This window comes from Urocitellus parryii, chromosome 1 (assembly GCF_045843805.1).
Source record: "Urocitellus parryii isolate mUroPar1 chromosome 1, mUroPar1.hap1, whole genome shotgun sequence".
Lineage (NCBI taxonomy): Eukaryota > Metazoa > Chordata > Mammalia > Rodentia > Sciuridae > Urocitellus > Urocitellus parryii.
The window spans coordinates 143,637,425-143,660,916 of record NC_135531.1 but is presented as its reverse complement, the minus strand read 5'-3'; the positions used below and the strand labels follow the sequence as shown (position 1 = coordinate 143,660,916).

Sequence of the window (23,492 nt, the reverse complement as noted above, 5' to 3'; positions counted from 1 at the left end):
GCGTTGTAAATAACAAAAGAACCTCATCTCCTTGCTCTCCAGGCTACAAGTCTTTCCTGGAAGAGCCAATCCATATTGGAAGGTAGGAAATAATAAATAGAATTTTTGATAAAGCATATAGTATTAACTCTATATGCACAAATATGGATCAAAAGACTTGGAAGAAAATTCCAGTCTCCCAGACAGAAAAGTCTGGAATGTGTTTTGGTACTTCCTGAGAAGATTCTCAGTTAAAAACAAAACAATGAAAACACACACAAGGGCTCTTATCCCACAGCATTTCTGAAGACTGAGCTTAGCTCAGGTAGATCATGCAAGTTGTCTTGTTGATGCTCACGCTCTGTCACCAAGACTATGTGGCAACACCAGACCTTATTTGGCTTACAGTGCTGCTGCATAGCACAGCCCAGTAGGACCTTCTTTACCATATGTGGTCCTGTACTGGTTGTCTAAGTGACCCTTCCTTGATGAAGATCTACAACTAAATGTCACTCTGCATGGTCAAATGTACCATGACACTACAAGACTGCTTCCATGTTAGAATTAGGCAGTAATTAGGTTAAGCCTTTAAAATGAATCTGAATACCCTTCATGCTTTTTTGACCATCCATTTAGTGCATTTATTTGTTGCTTTTGAGTTACCATACCCTTGCTCTCTAAGAAAGGGTATTATGAAAAAATATACTTCTTGACATTGCTTAGGAATTTTTTAAAAAAAATAATTCTATCCACCTTTCAATTTCTATCAAAGTGAAGACAAAGTGGTAGTTTTTGAGATGCTCCTACCCATTTCTGCTAGACAGTCAATGGTCAGTTCAGAACCTCCAAATTCATATCTCCTTGCCCCTTTCCTGCATTCTGTATCCACCTCTCTGGTCTTTGAGAATGATGTCTACATTTTAGATGCCATTTTTTAGGTTAATCTAAACCTTATATCTCTTTTGTTGTTGTTGTTTTGCAACTACTTACAATTGTGTTTAAAAATTTTCAGAAAATATTTAGAAATCTTTCACGGGCTTATGGTTGCAAAACTTACCCCTTATTATTTTATGGCATCATCCTCTCATTTTGGGATTCTTAATTTGTATTAAGAATTGACTTTTAGTTGGCTGTAGAAAACTAGTGAAAGATGTTTTATGGGGATTAGATTATGTGAGAAAGTGTCTTAGTTTTATTCCATTAAGATAAACCACTTCTCTGACTGACGCATCATTGGAAATCATTTTTTCCCTTCAAAAAACATCCAGATATCCTGTTGTTTTTCTTCTTTATTCTAAAAGAGAAGCCTTGGATCAAGACATTTTTTTTTGGGGGGGGGGGCAGGGGGACGGGGTAAGTTTTTGGTTCCATACTGGTAACATGTGGTTTCCTAGGTGTGGTTCATGTATATCTTCAAGTTCTCAAATGAAAACTTTCAATACATGTCACTCAAGAATTTGATAGACCTGTGGAGCCGGGCAGCTGCAGCTGCGTGGTTAGGGACCGGGCGGGAGAAGCGGCTGCTCCCAGAGTGAGCGCTATGCCTTCCAGGGGAGCCCGGATGGCGGAGGCCGACTGTGGGTTCGGGCGGGCCGGCCCAAGCCGCTCAGGGTGACCGCTGCTTGCAAAAGCGATTGCTGGCTCCGGGACTTGACTTCTGCACCCGCCGCGGTGCCACCTGTGGAGCCGGGTAGCTGTGGCCGAGTTGTTAGGAACCGGACAGGTGAGGTGGCTGCTCGCAAAGCGAGAGCTAGGCCTCCCGGGGGAGCCCCTTGCCGGAGTGGCTAATGTCTGCGGGACTAGACCTCTGTGCCTGAGTGGCCGTCCACGATCCACTTCTCTGGGACAAACTGTCACTTCCAATAAACCTACCAGATCACGGCTGCTCTCCTCTAAAGGGAATTATGCTAGAAGTTCCTCCGTAGATAGGCTGCAGCTGTTCAGGTGGGTCTTTCTTATCCCGTTAAAGTGGAGACGTTGGAATCGCTGCTTCCTCGCCAGCCGCCATGTTGGATCCTTCTCAGAGGAGGACATACAATCAATCAACAAGTACATGAAAAAATGCTCACCATCGCTAGCAGTCAGAGAAATGCAAATCAAAACTACCCTAAGATACCATCTCACTCCAGTAAGACTGGCAGCCATTAGGAAGTCAAACAACAATAAGTGCTGGAGAGGATGCGGGAAAAGGGCACTCTGGTTCATTGCTGGTGGGACTGCAAATTGGTGCAGCCAATTTGGAAAGCAGTATGGAGATTTCTTGGAAAGCTGGGAATGGAACCACCATTTGACCCAGCTATTCCCCTTCTCGGTCTATTCCCTAAAGCCCTAACAAGAGCATGCTACAGGGACACTGCTACATCGATGTTCATAGCAGCTCAATTCACGATAGCAAGACTGTGGAACCAGCCTAGATGCCCTTCAATAGATGAATGGATAAAAAAAATGTGGCATTTATATACTATGGAGTATTATGCTGCATTAAAAAAATGACAAAATCATAGAATTTGGAGGGAAATGGATGGCATTAGAGCAGATTATGCTAAGTGAAGCTAGTCAATCTTTAAAAAACAAATACCAAATGACTCCTTTGATATAAGGGGAGTAAACAAGGACAGGGTAGGGACGAAGAGCTTGAGAAGAAGATTTACATTAAACAGGGATGAGAGGTGGGAGGGAAAGGGAGAGAGAAGGGAAATCGCATGGAAATGGAAGGCGATCCTCAGGGTTATACAAAATGTCATATAAGAGGAAAGGAGGGGTAAGACAAGATAATACAAATGGAAGAAATGATTTACAGTAGAAGGGGTAGAGAGAGAAAAGGGGAGGGGAGGGGAGGGGAGGGGAGGGGAGGGGGGATGGTAGAGAATAGGACAGACAGCAGAATACATCAGACACTAGAAAGGCAATATGTCAATCAATGGAAGGGTAACTGATGTGATACAGCAATCTGTATACGGGGTAAAAGCGGGAGTTCATAATCCACTTGAATCAAACCGTGTAATATGATGTATTAAGAACTATGTAATGTTATGAACGACCAATAAAAAAAAAAAGAATTTGATATATTGGCCTTAATGCTAACCTCTTCCTCAGAGATTTCTGTGGTTCTTAGGAATTTCTATAACTCTTACATTGTTCTCCATATATAATATTTATTTTCTTCTGCTTTATCTCTTTTCTTCCTTATTCATTTTGGGACAGCACCTTTTTTTTTTGTTTTGTTTTGTTTTCACTTATTTATTTTTCTCTCAACATAAATCTTTTGTGGATTCCAAAGTGGGGTTTAGGTTTGCCGTTGTCTTTTTACTCTCTTGTTTCCTATGTGATTTCCTTTGATTTTATAGCCTCTCTGCCTCTGCCATATCTGTCCTTTATATTTCCATTCTTTAGGCACAGAAAACCTATTGTACCCCCTCACTAGTTTATGGGTGTATGTGCTTATATGTAAGTATATATGTATGCATACATAATACACATATAGATGTGTATCTTTGCAAATATCTGTATGATTACGTTCAGATGTGTTTGCATAAATGCATGTGCAATTATGCAGACATGCATATGTGTATTCCCCGAGGAGGAAGAGAACTGAAGATTAGTTTGACTCAAGAAGACCAATCACACAAAGCAAAAGGAGGAAATGCTTGTTTTCCCAATTTGCTACTGATAGTGAATTTTATATCCAGGGTGAAAATATGGATGAAAAGATGAAGCATTTTCTAAAGAACCCCTGATAAAGGGAAGATTTCTCCATTTCTGATGGTGTAGCATCCACTACCTTTAATTGTGCCCTTTAATACAAGTGCATAAACCTTGAAGATTCATGAAAATTCCTCCCAGATTTTGGCAAGAGACTGATTACCATTCCCAGTTTTTGATGGATGAATTCTTCATTCTCCATTTTATCTTGGGAATTTTAGTAGATGGTTAAGAGGGTGAAGAAGATGTCACTTTTAAAGCAGAAGTCCTTATTTCACATCCCCCCACTGTAGATATGTGCAGTGTTAGTGGTAACTGCTATCTGGGACATCACTTGGTTCTGAATGCCTTTGCAGCGCTTCATCTTATCAAAGTGCACCATGTTGCCCAGAAGGGATAAGTTTTGCGCCCAAGGTCACACAGCTTGTAACAAAGCCCAGACCATAACTCATGTGTCCCGACTTTCACAGAGATGAGGCTCTCTCCACAGTTCTGGAGAGAAAATGGTAATGATGGCTGTTTAGAAAAAAACTACTAAGTCAGTGTGTACTTCTGCTTTACCAATCTTTAGGGAAAAGGAGAAGTGACTCTCATTATTCTTGAAGCACTGTCCTGTCACGAACAACAGCCAGTTCCCATTTCTTATCCTTGGAAATGAGCAACCCCGCAATAGGAGGGAGGTGACTTGAAACACACAGGGAAAGATGACCTTCTATAGTCTGTGTACAAAACTAAGAAGGCACTGAACCTTAATAGATCCTTTGAAAGTCATGCATATTCTACATTTCTCCTTTTCCAACTGCTTATGGCTCATTGCAGCCTGGAGATGGACCAAAGATTTTTCAATTCATGCAACTGCATGACACTTCCCTTGCAAAATAAGCCATGCATTGTCCCCAAAGTCAATTTTGCAAAGTGCCACATTTCTGCTAAATACTCCATGGATTTCATTATGCATCTTAAAGCATGTAGCCCTGAAGCTAATAATAAGATAGGCACCAAAAAACATGTTCCTTTTGAATTGGTTCTATAATATTGGCTGTTAATGAACCTTGGAGAAATATGGCAAGGAAGAGAACTTTTCAGATTCATAGTTCACATGCACTAACCATCTTGAAGCAAAAGTCACTCTAAAGTCAAGAGGTTCCCTGGGTTTCTGCCGTCATAATCCCAGTATGACACAGTGCATTCGGCTCTGAGAGATGGGCCTGTGAATGCCTTCCCCATGCTCCTCCTTTGTCACTTGGGATGGCTCATTTTCATTCTGCTGCTGCTTGTACCTCTCTGCAGGTAATGGGTTTTGGGCATGGGAACTGTGACTCAGGATCAAGCTAATGATCCTAATCACACTCCCTGCCTACCACTGCTGCTCCACACATGGACATGTTACGCCATTCAGGCCAGTGAGACAGGTGGTGAGTTTTTCTGGACACCCTGGAAAAGAGGCTCCTGGGTCTTCTGACATATGTCCTGAAGTTACATCTTCTTCCTTTCTCAGAATATGAACAAAGAAGAGAAGGAGAATTTACCAGCTTCCATCTATATACAAGGCTTTTTAGGGAAATAATGAGGGGGCTAATAAGAAAGTTTAATTGCCAATCAAACATGAAGGCATGCATTTAAAAAATAGTTCTTTAGGATTAGCATGGCTTTCTAAAGTCTTCTGCAAAGGGAATGGCTCAAGCAGCCAAAGAATCTGGCTGAGCATGTGGTGAAGTTATCATTCTTCTCAGGAACAGAAATCCTAGAAATATCAGGAGATTTTTTTTTTAAATAATAGCTATTCTTTTTGACATTTAGCTGATCAATGTAATTTGAACTGTCATTCAAATAGAAAGGAAAAGCCCAGGTAACTTTATGAGAAGAAGCCAACTTAGAAACAAAACCAAATCATATTTCTACTTTTTTTTTTAAAGCTTGCACAGAAACAAAAACAATGCTGGTCTAGCACATCTTTCTCATAGCATCTTCAGAACATGAAACATGGGCTGTAGAAGGTAATCACTGACTCCCATGGCAAAATTCATAAATCAAAGGAAGAGCAATATATCCTGGATTAGGTGAGTTGATTTTGTATTACCAGGGAAGTCGAGAGATTAGATCTACTGAAATCTGATGTTGAGAGGTCAGCAATGAGAAAGGTGACTGTTGACATCGAAAACCTATGTGTGCAATTAGCTGAAATTAATTATGTTTGTATGAATTTTATAAACACATCACAGATCTAGACTTTTGGCTAATTAAGTTTCAATGTATTTGGGAAAAATAAACCATATAAGCTTTTATCAGAAAACCCTGCTTGCCCATCTGGAGAAATAAACAATTTAGGGAAAGCTATAAAGGCAGAAATTATAGTCAATTATCTATGACATAAAGCCATATTCTGAGGTTCGGCTGTCCTTCATTTTCTCAGGAGTACCCCTTAATTAAATGCAAATAATCAGAAATGGCAATTAATAGATTGCTATAATTCTCTGATTAGATAGTGGAGCCTATTTATAATACTTGAAGGTTGCTGTGGATACTGAGCAAAAAACCCAAATGGACTATGTTTTCATAAATTACTCTCCCACGTCTCTCTGACTGGAAATGATTTTTATGATGGCACCATGAGATTAACAACCACCAGGCCAACACCATCATTTCTCGAATACTTGAGCACTCTGTCTGTAAGTGGGACAAAGGGATATTGACTTCAAATAGACCAGATAGGCACAGGGCTTACAAGAGGACATGGATATCGAACCACCCGATGTAAGTATCACAATATGCCAATCAGAAACAAGCCATTAAAAGTCAAATGGTGACTATGAATGACTAAGCAGGGCAGGGAACAAAGCACAGTGTCATCCCTTCGCTGACTCTTATGTGGGGTATAGACATTCAACAGCACCTTCCTTTTCTTGCCACCACAGGGAGAATGCCTGCTCCTAGCTGTTTCCCCATCAGGACCTTTGAACTTTCCTGAAACACCATCCTCCTCCCTTTCCCCTACTGGAATTTCCGCTAGCTCTTCCTATGACTGTCTCAACCTCTTTCTTTCAAGTTTCCACTAAAATTCGCCTCTGTGGAGAGGCACAGGCTGACCAGCATCCATAGCAAGCCACGCCCCAATTTCTCATCATGACATCTCCTTCCTGCAGGGGATACATCATAACCAATAATTACTTTGTTTGTTTAGCAGTTTGCTTCTTTATAAGCCATCTCAACCCCTAGAATGGTTATAGTTTACAGTTTCCCAGAGATCTATTTTAAGTTGAATTGGCAATAATATGCACACATAAAATATCTGAGCGACTGTGATTCTTACCACAATGATGATTTTCTGCAACACCCAAGTTAAATATGTTTTTAAGACTCTATTAGTCATTCCTTTAAAAGTGAGCTTGGGACCATACTGAATTTCAGCAACTGAATCCACTGTCTTTGTGAGGCAATTCTGCATGCGTTCAAGTTGACAGTAAGAATGGCTAATGCTGGTTGTCTGCTATGATCTACTTTCTGGTTATGGTTAATCTTCACTATGCTCTGCAATGCGGGTGTTATGAATCCCATTACTACAGATGAGTATAGCAAAGCTCAAAGAAGGGAAGCTGCCACCTAGCTCATTGGTAGCAGAGCTGAGGTTTCGACCCAATTCTGTCCTCTCAAGCCTGCTAAATCCTGTTGCCCCTAAAATCACTTTTTCACATGTCAGAATCCTCCCCAACCATCAGTTGCCAATATGACTTCAGAGTAGCTTGGCACAATGAAAGCCCAGTGGAAAATAAGCCAATAATCCAGACAGTATAGATCGAGAGGATTTGCTTCAGTGTAATTAAGTCTGCAGTCTATGAAGCCTCTTAACCTCTCTGGGTTCAATATACCATTGGACCAATAAGAGTGAGGAGAATCAATTAGAAAACACAAAGAAAAGACAATATCTCAACAAACTGCACAGAGGCACAGTGCCAGCTGCAGTTAGACATCTTTGTATCTGCATGTGGGCATCAAGAAGGTTCCAGAGATGAGTACTGCAGATTGTCAGCATTTCTCCTGTGGCCTGCTGTGGACTCTTTGAATGTTTTAGTCATGTCACAAGCCTGGGGACCGAGTACTCTGAGGAATAAAAGAGTATACTCTCAGACTGTATAGCATCATGGAAAGTCACGTAGCACTTCAGGAGTTCCAAGCTCAGCCTTGCTTGGTATCCAAGTTCTGTCACTTCCTACAACTTTAGGAAAATGACCTGACCTCTTTTCTAAGATTCAGCTTCCTCAGTTGGAAAAGGAAGACATTGTAGGACCCACATGCTAGGGTTGTCACAGGGCTAGATAATATACCCTGTGTCTAGTGCACAGTACCATGCCTACCGGAGAATCAGCTCTCAAACCTCATTCTATCAAAGGCAACAATCTATTTGCAAATCCTGAGGTCAATGTCAATGCATGTGTGAGTGGACAAATGTTGTTTTGTCCTAATAAAGCAAGCAAAAGATGCTATAAGTCAGCCTTCTTAACGTAGAAGGTAATTGTAGTCAGTGAGAAGAATAAGTCTATTTATTCTGAAGGGCGAAGTCCCCAATTCATTCATGATGTAGCCAAGTGGTCCTTAAGAAAGCAATTATCATGACTCATTCTTACTTTTCTATTTATGATGATTCTTTTTTTCCTTTAGCTTCTTATGTTTGTCTTGAATTCCACAACTGTTACCTAAGAACATTCTCCTCACACTATGTTCAACAGCATAATTTCTAAGGGAAAGTCAGTTTGATTATACCATATCACTCCTTTGTACATTCTTACAACACCCTCTTATCACAGCTACTCCTTCATGTTTATTGGCCTCATCATATGATTCATCCCTGTCTTTCCTATAGTGTACAGAATGCTGCATGAGGGGAAATAGGCTCTGGGTCTTGTTCACTCCTGCACCTCCAGCCAGCAGGACAAGTTTGGACTAAGTAGAGCGCTTAGCTCATGAGGAAAACTCAACAAACATTTGTTGAGTAAGATGACAGTTATTCATTTATTAGTCTATCACCAGATTGTAACTAGAGTGGTAATGAACTTAAAGAGGTAAGAATTTCAAATAGGATCCATTTTGATTTAATTGGGACTAAGAAATTATTTTCCAAAGAAAACCACAAAAGTCAGAAGCACAAGGCTTTCAACCAGGGAATGAACAAAACACAAATTATCCCTGCCCCTGAACCCTCCTTGTCAAGAATTGCAATGCATGTTTCAGTTGAGCATATTTCTCAAGTGGCAATCAACTATGAATGGCACCTAACTGATTTAATCTAGTGGACCCAGTGATCCAAATGATCAGTCCCATCTGTATTTAGGGTTTAGAGATGGTGCTTCCCCTTTTATTTTGTAATTAAGAGATTATCACATGCTTTATTAACATAGTAGATTATAGTCTTGTACATCTATGGTCAAAATTTCCTGATGCTAGCCAACTCAAACTTGATGGCTAGCTAAGGGAAAATAATGTGATTTTACCATGCATGTCAAAGACTCAGACTGGGTGGCTTGCCAGAGTCTGCAAAGACAAATGTTGCTAAGGTTTTGTTTGTTTGTTTTTGTGGAGCTTGGGATTGTACACATGCTAGGAAAGTGCTATGTGGTCAGTTGCTACAGAAGCCACAGGAAATTGGAAAGTGCTCTACCACTGAAGTATACCCCCAAGCCCAATGTTGGTACATTCTAATGCCCATTGTTCATTTTTACTTATTCTAAAGATAAGAGGTTGACCATAGTACTTACTAGGGCTACAAGTCACGCTGTCCACTTAACAACATTGGTTAGTAATTAAAGCTGGTCAGAATGCACAATTTTGTCTTCAAAGCAGTCGGTTGGGTTTTTCTTATAAATTGAAAGGCTACAATTCTATTGATGATTTTTTCCATGTTTTTAACTTGTTCTTTATCAAGAAAACAATTAGCAAGATCATTTATCTGTGGCTTGTGAAAACAAAAAAAGGAACTCAAAAGGAAACCAAACTGATTCTTACAGGCACCAGTTATGAGCTTAGCGTGACCCCTTAATTATTCACAGATAGAAAACTGCTTGAGTAGCCAATGGCTGAACCAGGATCAAAGTGTTTTCAAGATGCCCATTGAGCCTCAGTTCTCCCTACACACTGACCATCACTGGCCCTGAACATTATTCAAGTGAAGTCATTACTGTTTAGGACACACTGACTTTGCTTTTGGACAGTAAACATTTTCTGGTGGGGTTCAAAGGCTAAGCTTTGCAGTTAGACCTATTTGGGTCTGACCTTTCTATTTACCACTTGGAAAAGTTGGGCAGGTTAGTTAAGATCTTAGTGTTTCAGTTTTCTTCTATGATCTAAAGGAGAGAATAGAATCTTACAGGCTCATTATGAGAAATAAAGAAGAAACCACAGTCCAATGCTCTATGTTTTGCTCAAGGAGGGTTTGATGCAAATGTGGGTTTGTGTGTCTAATTGCAGTTGGCAGAGGAGGTGTTGTGCCAGATTTTAATTTCCAAACATGGACCCAATAGTATTGCAGTATTAATTTCCTGTGGCTTCTGTAACAACTTACCACAAAATGAGTGGCTTACAACAATAGAAATATGTTTTCTCAAAGTTATAGAAGACATAGTTCAGAAATCAAGTTGTTGCGAAGCTTCAGACCCTCTTCAGGATCTAGAGAATCTGTCCATTGTCTCTTCCAGCTTCCTTGACTTACCCTCAAGTAGTGTGCACCCCCTCACTGGCTGCGTTACTCCTGTTTTGAACTCCAAGATCATGCTATCTGTTCTTCTGTTTGTTTCAAATCTTTGCTTTCCTCCTTTCACAAGGACACTAGTCATTTACTTTTGAGTCCTCCCAAATAAGCCAGGAAAAATCTCCTTGTCTTAAGACCCTTAATTTAGATAAGATCCATCTTTCCAAATATAGCAACACTCATAGGTTCTAAGACTGGATATCTCTTTTGGAGGGCCACCAGTCAATCACTACACTCTCTCATCCACATGTTCTTCGAGAATCTTTCAGCCACCAATGAAGAGTTAGAGTTCCGACTATGGCCAAACTGAAGATTTGAAGCAAAGTGAATTTATTTTCACATTAAGCTACTAAATTTTAAGACCATTGCTTCTGTAGCTAGCCAGATCAAATACTCACTACATAACTGAATGAATTAAGATTTAAAAAGGCACATGAGATTCATTCCCTGGAACTTAGGATCTTGAATCTTTGTTTAACCAGATATAGAGTAAGCAGACACACACACACACACACACACTTCCAGAGAGAAATAATGATCTCATTCTGAGTCAAGGAGTATGGAGAACCTAGTAATTAGAAATAGAAACTATGTGATCTTGAATGAATTTATAATATCATGTGGTCCTAACTGCATACTTTATAAATTAGCAAAATTAGAAGAATAAGGCTAAACATGGCCGTGCCCCTCCTTCCTCATGCAGCTCATTACCTTACAAAGATCCATCTTGCTCCTCACAGGCAAGATGAAAAATGTTAATAATCTCATTTCCTTCCCAATTTAGAAAACAGAAAGGAAAGGAGGAAAAGATACGAAGATGCTGTGGATGTAATACTTATTCTAGATCATTTGTTCATGAGATTATGACACACTTTCTTCTCCTACTGTTAAGCTATATTATTGGGTGTGTTTGTTGTTTGTTTTCCTACATTAATTCCATGGCTTCAGTATTTGGAAAGTGTCCAGAGCCAAGAAATGTTGTATGGTGAGGAATGAAGAACATCTTCATTCAAGGGTATGAGCATGTCCTCAAGGACCAATCTAAAAAGCAAAGACCAATCTAAGAGGTGGGATGACAGATTCTAGACCAAGTTCTATAACAAAATGATTCTGGGATGGGGGGAGTGTGCTATATCTGCTCTGTTGAATATGGCAGCCACTAACCACATGTAGCTATTGAAGTCTTGCAATGCAGCTAGTAAGACTGAGGAAGTCAAAATTAAATAACATTAAAATTGCACATCTTTGGTGTACAGAGTACTTACAGAACCCCTCAGAGCCTAGAAATCCCAATTAATGAGTCTCAAATACACCAGATAGGAAAACCTCCTTCTATTAACTGGTTCTTTCTACAGTTTGAATAATTTGTCTATCATGTCTATTGTGAAAGGACTGACCCTCAAGTTGTCTACAGTAGCATACTCCTGGAGAACTGTAAACGCTTTCCTATGACTGATAATGCCTCACTAAGAGCAAACAGATTCCTCAGATGTGGTCATGATTGCTAATTTCTGAGGTCATTCATAGTTCTCAGGAGCTGGACCAATAGGACTAAAATTCCATGTGTGAGCAACAAAAATATTTCCAGGGAGATTTTCCAGCATTCTTTTTCTCTATTCTAGAACCATAAAAATATAACTTAAGGTATAGAAAACTGTAATAAGTGGCAAAGGTCATGAGTACTACCCAAATAATAGGATAAAGTTGCATAGTAATGTGCTGATAATTGGAATTCATGTTTCTCAGGTTGACCTCCTTAGAGTGTAACTTACATTCAATTCCACTTGACCAGTGTCAGATTCTGGTCTCCACCTTCCTATCAACTCTGCCCTCTCTAGTGGCCTGAGGTTTTACCACCAGGACCATCCTGAGGAGGTTCCCCAATCAACTTTAACCCTCCTGCTTCCAGAGAACAACCATGCTGCTTTCTCGGCTTTGCACATCCCTCCAAATGCCTCTTCCATCTCACAATTCTCAGATCAAGAAGCCTTTCAGTGCCTTCTAGCCTTAGCTGATTCTTCTTTCATAATTCCTTAAAATATCTGCCATTTTGGAAGGTCTTAAAATGATACACTGGGTATTTCTCCTGGTAAACTGTGAACTAGCTACTAAAGTATAGGACCATTTTTATTATAATCTTCAGCTTTCACACAAAACAGAACACTGCCCATTGTGCTTAGCAATTAGAAAAATGCAAATCAAAACTACTCTAAGATTTCATCTCACTCCTATCAGAATGGCAATCATCAAGAATACAGGCAACAATAAGTGTTGGTGAGGATGTGGGGGGAAAGGTATACTCATACATTGCTGGTGGGACTGCAATTTGGTGCAACTACTATGGAAAGCAGTATGGAGATTCCTCAGAAAATTTGGAATGGAACCACCATTTGGCCCATCTAACCCACTCCTCGATTTATACCCAAAGGACTTAACACAGCATACTACAGTGATGCAGCCACATCCATGTTTAGAGTAGCTCAATTCACAATAGCTAAACTATGGAACTAACTTAGGCGCCCTTCAATAGATGAATGGATAAAGAAAATGTGGTATATATACTCAGTGGAATATTATTCAGTGTTAAAGAAGAGTGAAATTATGACATTTGCTAATAGAATAGAGTTGGAGAATATCATGCTAAGTGAAATAAGTCAATCCCAAAGAACCAAAGGCTGGATGTTTTCTCTAATATGTAGATGCTAATTCACAATAAGGTGGAGGGCACTAGAGAAGAATATCATTACCTTAGATTAGGTAGAAGGAAGTGAAGAAAGGGGATGTGGGGATAGGAAAGATAGTAAAATGAAATAGACATTATTACTTTATGTATATATGTGACTGCATGACAATGTGATTCTACAACATGTACACTCAGAAAAATGAAAAATTATATCCCATCTATGTATGGTATATCAAAGTGCATAAATGCATTCTAATGTTATATATAATTAAAATAAATAAAAATTAAAGAAATACTGTTTGAATGAAGAAAATATGCCCACTGCATTGTATAAACTCCTAATAGTCCTGATTCATGTCACTTTGTAGCAATTACAACACCAGCACCTTTCCCGATGATAGACAAGCTTGCCAAGGTACAAAACGCTTTCCAGACCCAAGATGACATCAGGCAGCTATAGTCTACGACTCTGTGTAGAACAAAATAAATTTTGGAGGGTGATTTGTCTGCATTAAAATAACATTTTGGCAATGTCTCAGACAGATGACTTTGAGTTAATGGGTGAAAAGCATCCAGTAGAGTCAAAGAACTTGAGGTGAATGCATGGTGTTCTCTGTAGAGGTGTCTCCCCAAGTCCCCAAGTGAAGGTGAAATCTACCACAGAGCATAGGCTTCTCGTGTGTACTATGTATTCATTCATTAACAGTGTAAAACAAAAAGTATAACTAAAGCCAGTAACAGCACTTTCTCTCATTAGTGAGCAAAACTGAGTATTGACTAGAAGGAAGTCGGTTTCTCATCTTTTCACATTGCATTATTACCCTTCTCTTCTTGTGTAATTAAGGTGTATCAGGTAGTTGGTACACAGAAGGGAGTGTCTCTATTAAAACACCTCTTCATAATCAAATTCAAGCACTCATCTCATTTATGATCTGTCTACCTTAATAAATCAGTGAATACTTCATTTTAAAAAGCCATATAAAGCTCAATTAACCCATCTTTCCACATTTTAATTTAAAGTGACTGCCTATTCATAACTTTGCCCTGTTCATTTATTCAGTAAACATATTCCAAGTATCCACCATGTGTTAAGCAAGAGGCTGAGAGCTGTGCTTCAAAGAGGAATAGTTTAAGGTGACTGTCTTCTGAGCTCACAGCCCAATAGGGAGACAGACAGGAAAATAAAAGCAGTCCTGCCTGTTGCCCTGTGCCAGCCACCCCGCACAGCACAGCACAAAGGAGGGAGTCACGGGCTCCAACTGGGAGGACTTCAGAGAAGAAATGAGAAGAGAAAACCCTTTAAAGGGGCAATGTGGATAGGAGATCAAATGTACATACAAATTTCAAGTGAAATCTGACCTCTTTTGAGGGAAGGGAGTTCACACCCTGCTGCTTTGGCACAGGACTCTGCAGACATGCGACTTTTCCCTCCCAGGGCTCAGGTACTGAGACATTCAATTCCTCCTAAGGGGATGCAAGCCAACCGCAAGGTGATGAGCGGAATTTACCCGGCCAGCAGGGTTCTCTGTCTGGGATTTCACTTAGGTAAGAGATGACCACTAGTCGAGGTGGGGACTGAATGGCAAAGGTCATTCCACAGGGAAGGTCAAAGGCAGAGGCAAGTTGAAGTTGCAAGCCAGCAGAAAACAGGAAAAGACAGAGACTTTTGCTCACCACGAGAAGGACCCCTTCCTTTAGAAAGAGTCTTCCAAGGCAAAGCCTGATGCCATTGGGCCAGGAAAGCCATTTGCAGAATATCCCCAAGGATTACCAGTTCCCGACAGCACCCAGGCTGCTGTGCGAGTCATCCATACCCCATTGGCATCCTGAATTCCTTTGAGATCCACTCCTCTTCCCTCTCTATATGTGTCCTCACCTCCCTCAGCTTGAGTTAGATTGACTGTGTCGCAGTTCCATGAGCCTTCCCCAAGCAGATGACAGGCCAGTGTCCCCAGTTATGGAAGAAGCTGGCCATTCTCTCAGGCTTTTGTTGTTTTACAAAGTGTCCAATTTATAAGTCTTAGAATGCCTTCCTCCCTGACCCTCAGTGGATCTTTATCTTACTTTAGGGTAAATAAATCATGTTATAGACATCATACTGAACAAATTCAATTTGTCTTCATGAAAAATAGCACTTGGAAAACGGGCAGCGCTGTGCCCTGATCAAGAGGAAGGGATCTCGAGCCAGACTCCCTGACACCCAATCCCAACTACATCCCTCACCCACTGTATGACCTTGGGCAAGTTACTGTACTTCTCTGAGCCCATGCCTCCTTATCGATAAAACATGGGTAACAGTGATGCCTGCCGTATAGGGTTTTTATCAGTATTGTGGGGGAACTAGAGTTTTTATTTATATCAGTTTTTATTAAACATATTAACATTTATTATTTACAGAACCACAAATTCCAATCATTTGAATGTTATAAATCTAGAGACTGGAAAGAGAAATAGAAATCAAGAGATCTATATCAGACAGTTATGGATAATTTGAGAACCTACGATGTGCCCAGCACTGACTAGACACTTGACATCCATTACCTCCTGTGGGTGGCCTGAAAGAGGCAATTTACAATTAACAAATGCATATTCAAAGCCAACTGTATAGGAGTGACTAAAGTAAAGTGAGGAAAATAATGAACAGATCAAAATTTTTGCTCCTGAGAAGTGCCCAGGTCAGCTGGGGTGCTGAAGCTGGGTCACCCTGGTTCTTTCATCTGTGAAATGAGGGTTTCTGATGAACTGACTCCTGTGGCTTCTACTTCATCTGTTTTACACCCACCAGGGCAAAGGACCAGGCCACCTATTCATGATTCCTAACCCTTTTTAGTTTTGCCACTTAATGACCACTTGCGTGAAGTGATAGTGTGTATGATGGATACGGCAGGACTTAGAAGGTCTTTGAGGCCAGGTTGTTTGGACGGGGATGCTAGAAAGTGTTGGCAGAAGCAATAGCCTTCAATGGAATGAGGCTTCACGCAGCTAAGTAAGATCAAAAGACAAAATGACAGTAACCAAACAGGAAGGTGCTTTCGAAACACCGGGGCTAGCTCATTTGGTTCTGCATGGAGCTCCAGAGAATAAAGGAAATGTTTGTCATGGGCAGTATGGAGAAGCCACCTAGCCCCAGACATCCCTGCTGAGGCTCTATGTACTATTCCCTCAGTGTCAAACCAGCTAGATGAACAGGATCCAGAGTCAGACCCTCATGGATTCCCAAATCAAGTTAATGAGCCTCTCCCTTATAAAGTCAGCCCCATAATAGTGTCTACCTGGATAAGGTTTAAGTTATATAACATTTGTAAACTGCAATAGCACAGTGCCTGTCATAGACTGAGCCTGCAATAATTGATGATCACAGCCAACATTCCTGTGACGCACTTACTATGTGTCTGTCCATCAATCCTATGAGGTAGGATTGTTACTTCTGGGAAATAAGAGCTCAGAAAGGTAAAGGAACTCATTGAAGGTCACACAGTAAGCTGCAGAATCAAAACCTATACCTCCTTCTAGAGAGTCTGAGCCCCTCACTACAACCCTGTGGTGTCACATGTGTGGCATGACTTTATGCCGTCAATACTGAGTCTTCCTATGTGTCAGATGCTGCTACAGATGCTTACTGTGAGCCCACTCACTGAATCTTCACATTCACCTGTGACACTTATTCAATTGACACAGCAAGGGGACAAAACAAAAGTTGGAGACAGTGCAGGGCAAGGGTCATCAACTTACAGTGCCAGGAGAAGTTAAGATAAGCAACAAACAGTCACAGGTACCAGGGAAACACTCCCGGCAGAAAATGTCACCGTCTCCAGTGACATCCTTAGATGGGAGGGAAAATCATTACCAATGACACAAGATGAGCAACAGAGACAATTCGCCATTTTGCTAGCTCCAGAATCTTTGTGAGGAGCCAGGTGATTGCAACAGTAGGAGGAGAGGAAGGAGCAGTGCAATGGGAAGGTTGGGCTTTGATATGAAACACCAATTCTTCACTCACTAGCTGTGTATCTTTCAGTAAGTCACTCAACTTCCCTGGGTCTTGGGGTGGGGCTTAGTATTGCAGAAATAATACCTAATTTATTTTAGTACAATGGGGATAATAATACCTAATTTGTAGAGTCGTTTTGAAAATTGAAGGTTTTTTTGTTTTTGTTTTTATTAGTTCTTTGTAGCCATACATAATATTGGGGTTTATTGTGACATGATCATATAGACATGGGATATAATTTGCTCCAATTCAGCTGCCAGTATTCCTACTGTTCTTTAGCTCTCCCTATCCCTGTTACCCTTCCTCAACTCTACAGGCCTTTCTTCTATGTATTCATAGTTGTTCATATAGGTGCTTTATAGACGTATGTAAAGGGGACATTCACTGTTGTATAGTACATAGTATAGTTTGGTTCCTCCTCCTTCCTGTTCCTCCCCTTTCCCCCTTCCTCCACTCCACTGGTCTCCCTTCTATTTTCATGCAATTCTGCCCCACCCCTTTTCCTTATGGTCTAGCTTCTTCATGGGAGAGAAAACATGGCTTATTCACCTTACATGATATTCTCCATTCCATCCACATACCTGCAAATGCCATATTTTCACTTTTATTTCCAACTGAGTAAAACTCCATTGTGTATATGTACTACATTTTCTGTATCCATTCATCCGAAGGTGGGCACTTGACTATGGGTTCCATGACTTGGCTATTGTGAATTGTGCTACTATAAATATGGATGTGTGGATGTGTCTCTATCACTCTATGATGTGGATTTTAGTTACTTTGAATCAATGCCAAGTTTTGGGACAACTGGGTCATATGGTGGTTCCATTCCTAGTCTTTTGATGGTCCTCCATACTGCTTTCCAGAGTGATTAATCTAATCTGTAGTCCTACCAACAGGTATGACTTTACCTTTTCCCCCATATCCTTGCTACCACCTACTGTTATTTTTGTTCTTGGATGATTGTCATTCTAATTAGAGCGAGATGAAATTTCAGTGTAGTTTTGATTTGTGTTTCCCTGATTACTAAGGATATTGAAGATTTTTTCATGTATTTGCTTCCCCCCCTTTCCTGTTTTTTTTTTTTGAGAAGTATCTGTTTAGTTCTTCATGTTTTGTGCACAGAATATACCCAATAAATATTAGTTCCCTTATATGCCACAGTGTGCGATAAACCAGGAAAGGTTGATGTTTAAGGTATTTACCGTATAGGTAAACTATGCGCTCTTCATTGTAGGGTAACCCTACAATGTGTAACCCTGTTCTCCTGTCTAGTAATGACCACTGGAAAATCCTGCCAAGAGCAGAGGAAAACAAAACAATTTTTCCTGATTTGCCTCTGAAATAAGGAAAATGTGCATGTACATCCACATTGTTATATTAGGTGGGCTTTTCCAACAGAGTCCCTTGGGGTTGGAACAGAATGCAAGTCTGATGACAAAGTAGAATTCCAGATATCCAGTCCTGGATGGCTTGCGAGGTCACCCAGAAGGACTTTCACATGATATCACCCTGTCGGATCATTGTTACTCGGAGGGTTTGATTATAGTGTAAACTCTTCCAGATCCCAAATTATGGAGCAATCGAAGCATATAAAATAACCACTGTTTCCTATTGCTGACTTTTTAAAAATCTCTGCATAAAATGCTTCACTGTTCCATCATTGATTTCCTTTGCTTGTTCATCTCACAATCTTCAATATAACATTGATTAATACCTCATTCTTTTTGCAAGGCTTTATTGACAGTAAATTATTATTTGTGAAATAAAATTATAACTCGAAAAGACTATGTTTTATACTGTGATTGATGGAAAAATATGCTTTTAACTTGCAGGGCAAGACCAATTTTCTAACACTTCACTTCTATTTGCTCAAACGCATTACTCTTGTAAAGCACCAATTACAGCTAATAACGGCATTATTCTCACCTCAGTAAGTACTTGGTTTGGTAAAGCTTTAAGGACTCTCAACTTTGACAATCAATTTAGTTAACTACAGGAAAGAGCTGATTTTATATAGATTATTGCCTTAATATGATATTGCTCCCCCAGCTCACATCTATGAAATGGTATTGCACATACATGTCCATATACTTTTATGACGCTGGCCAGATAAAACATACTTTAGAAGTCATATTGGTATAAAATCACACGTATTCAGGTTTGAAATCATATTTTGATCCCCATGTCCCTAAAGGTTTCAGGTTGTATTAAATGAATGCCAGAGCAGGTAAAAGTCACAAACGCAGAGGGACAGGGGATTTAACTTTAAGCAGAAGATTGGGGTGGAGACCAGTGGGAAGGTAATAAACACCATCTTGGTTTTGGGGGGGCCCCATCATCCAATTTTCTCCCCAGTCCAAACCTGGAATTCTTCCAAAATGTCTACTCACTCCTTAACTCCTATTTCCAACCAGGGTAATGAGGGTATGTCAATTCTATCTTTTAAGTGTCTTTCAAATCTTTCCCCTCCATTCCACTGCCTGAGTTTCAGTGTTCTTATGTTTTACAATGCCTAAGGATTTCTCAGTTTCCATTATTCCAACCAAGAACATGCACATTAATAGATGGCAACTGTGATCACTTGGACTTTTGATCCAATGGACCCTGGACATCCTCTGCAGCCCTAAACCTGGGAAAACTTTCCCCATTCTATAATATCGTTGCCTGTGCCAGCTCTCTAGACTAAAATCTGATCTCCACTCTCTTCCTGCTTACGCACTTCTCTGAATTCTGCTCATCTGTAAAGAAAGCTCAAGCTTTAAAAGTCTTTATTGAATTCAATTCAGAAAACAGAAGCTGTTGTGCTCCAATACTGTAGAACCTATAACCTGGGACTTCCCACAACCCCATGGAGAGTGAACAATATAGGGTTCCAAAGTTGGTATTGTAAGACAGAACTTTTTCTGTATTTGTGAAATAACTCAACCCATTCCCCTAAAATAGAACAACTCCATAGCATGGAGGTTAATTTGATTAGATTGTTTCTTAGCTTTAACCACAAGTATTAAAAACAGATCCATTCTGAAGCCTGAAGCAGCATCTTCAACCTTGGTATACAGACTCCTAGTCAACCCAAGCACCAACAAGCCCAAGCCCAACCATGAGTGATGGCCAAGGCACCCAAGGAAGAGAGGCAGCCCTTACCCTTCTCATCCTTCAGTCAGCCTGGAAAACACATGCAAAAAACCATTATCTGGAATGTTGAGTGTATTTAGAGATAAGAAATGGTGCTACAAGAGCAACAAGGAAGGGTTTCCTAGGAAAGCAGAGAAAAGCACTCCACGCCGATTCTGCCTGAGCAAAGGCAGAGAAGAGTAGTTGATGCACAGGTTGCCAAGCATAGCACCTTGTAATTCAGAAAACAACCTGTTATCGTGTTTGGGATTTTCTCATGAAAACCTGTTATTTTTGTTGCACTTAAACAGGAGTTTGTTTTCATTGCTCATATAATTATTAACTTTTGCAATCAGAACAAGAAAAAGTTTTTTCACGTTGGTGGATTACAACGACAACTCCTTTTTAGTAAGTTTAGCACTTATATTGCTCTGTATAGGTTAGGATCACTAATGAAAAAAAAATTAAAAGCTCAGAATAATGCCAAAAGTTACTTTATCACCATTTTCTTTCCATTTCAAATCGAATGAGTAATTACCTAGTCTGAACAGGGACCCTAAACACCAGTAACAAATTTTCTTCAAAGAAGCATAAAAGCCAATTCCTAAGATATGAAACCCCAGTGACTTTTTTTTCTATCTGCATCTTTCCCGAATAGTGCCAGAGAAGATTTTTCTCTTCAAACTGAGAACTTGCTCAGTTATACAAAGCAATGGACAAGAAGGTGTAACTGGACAGGTAGTACTCTTAAATAAGGCTCAAAGCCTAATTGCACTCAGAAATCTCAACTCCTACTTCACGAAACCTTCTACTAACATGGCTAAAATTGTGGGAAACATGATATCTTGAGTTTATCCTGTATTTCTTCCTGCATCATTTACTTCAGCTGCTTAAAAGCTACCGGATACAGAAGCACAGGTATAAAAATGGAGGCAAATCAAACAAGGGATCGTAAAGGAGAGCAATGCCCCTAAAGTGGATCACCAGCCTCGGGAAAAACTCCGAGGCGAGATCACAGCCGAGGTACATATCCAATCTGATCAGGAATTCCGTCTAGCCAACACCAGGTTGCAGGATGTACGGAGTCATGCCACATCACTCATCCACAACCCCTTTCATCTGACTTCACCTTCCGCCTTCCCCCAGCAAGCGCTCCACAACCCAGTGTACTTTAACTTACGATTGTGAAGTTCATCACTTTGAGAATCCAGATGGTCATGGCCAAGTTCACCAGTATCAAAATCATGAGGAGCAGGACAAAGAAATAGAGGCATCTCTTCCGCCAGCCGTAAATCCCCACCTTGTAGACCTGTGGCCCCTCTGAGCTGGGCATGGTGCTCCGGTGGTGTGTGTACTGTTCCTGAGGCATCTGAAATAAACGAGGTGAGAGAAAAGTACACACATTAAACTGCTGAGAGAGAGTGAGCAAAAAAAGATAGGAAAAAAAAATCAACTGATGAAGAGATATGGCTGGCTACTGTGCGTGTTCTCACCCTCCTGACAACTCTAAAAATCTGTCTCCTCTGGACAAAGGTGGCTTCTCTGGATGCTTGCTTTAGCCCTCCCTTTCAAGCAGCCTTCTTTCCTGATGCACATTGAGACATTCACATCCGCATACATCCTGGGAGGAAAGGGTCTCCTAGGAAGCTATTTTCCAAATAACTCTTAGAATTCCAACATTTTAGTGAGGGAAACATTCAAAGACTCATTCAAACTCTAAAGGTGAAACTTGGAGTTAGTCTGATAAAAACAAACAAAAACAAAACAAAACAATCCCTACCTTGCAGTTCATCTTGTAGGGTAAAAATATTATTCAGACCATTTATTTGGAGAGTAATATAAGATCTCAAATGCAATCATTCTGTATTGCTAACCAGTAAGTGGCAAAAGTAACCATTTTCATCTTTCCTATTTCAGAGTTAAAAAGGGCCCCAATGGACACACAGCTGAAGCTTCACTGAGCTGGGAGACTTCACTGAGTGGTAGAATATTATAGACCTTGGTATCTGTGTTAGTCCTTGTGCATTATCCAGCTCTGTTTTCAACTGACTTATTTACCTAGTCAACATAAGAAAGCCAAGATGTGCTCCTGCCTTCCAGGAGCCAATAGGCTGATATGAGCACTGGTCAACATAAAATAAGTGCAGAAAAGTATTTGTCAACCAGAGGTACTGTTGATCACCTTTAATGCAAGAAATCTTTCCCAAATCCCTTTGTGTTGACACAAATGATCCTAATACTAGCAGTGCTAATTGGTTACCAACATCACTTTTTTTTTAGAATTCTAAAACCAAAACAAATCTTAAAATTAGGGACAAACAGAGTTATAAAACACCTGTCATTCGAAATGGGAAAGAACTAATGACTCTACAGAAGGATTTGCTAAAAGTAAGTCTCAAGAGTGTGGCACCAAGGGCCTTGGAACAGGGCCTCTGAGCACAGCAACTCTGCTCTGCCTTAAACCATCCAAGGACACAGCCAATGTTGCTCCTCTCTATTCAGATTACTGTGCAACCTTTATCTGGGGCATTTACTTCCTGTGACCCCTGTGTAGGAATACTACATTCTCTGTAGAGAAGGACTGCCTGTTTATTCTTTCTTAGCCGGTAGCAAATAATTAGCAATATGTGGTGCCAAAGTGACCATAAGCACAAACTAAAATGTGAGTCAAAAAAAAAAATTCACAGCTTTGTGTTATTTGGTCATGTTCTCCATGGTTTAGAAGATGATTATTTTATGACTTTTTTAGATAATCAGCAAAAATTTCCCCACAGGACACATGGCCATCAGGCATCCTGTGGAATTCCATTCAAAAACCTGAGGGAATTCTTCCTGATGGCAGCCCTAAAAGCCGGCATGACATCTGTCTCATTCCCAACACTGCTCTAGTGCTGAAATCAGTACCTAATGTGATTAGATGCTTAAATGCTGTGTGTGGAATTGATGAATGAAAAATATGAACATGTGAATTTAGAGCAAATAACTGATTTTACATCCCCTACTGGTGCTGATGCTGCCTGGGAGTGTATACAAGAACAAGTCAAGCACCACCAGGAGGTTCCTGTGTGTGTGTGTCCTTGCAAATCTCCCCTTCAGGCTCCCAAGCCCACGGTTCCCAGTCAAGGAGTAAGCCTTGTGCTCTAAGGTGATCCCTGTTTTATTGCCCAGGCTGAGAATTCTGTTGATGATGAGAAGTATTGTAAGAAGATGAAGCACACTCATCACACAGCAGTCTTATATACACCAACATAATTTTATTAAAGGGGAAAAAATGTTGCAGA

General features: G+C 40.3%; 1 protein-coding gene across 1 annotated transcript in view; it reads right to left on the bottom strand.

The window, feature by feature from the left end:
- Positions 1 to 23,492, bottom strand: part of Sgcd (sarcoglycan delta) — a 388,785-nt gene that overhangs the window by 344,824 nt on the left and 20,469 nt on the right. The window contains exon 2 of the mRNA XM_026388348.2: positions 21,392 to 21,580. Within this exon, the coding sequence (XP_026244133.1) occupies positions 21,392 to 21,580 (189 nt within the window). The remainder of the gene's footprint in view (positions 1 to 21,391; positions 21,581 to 23,492) is intronic.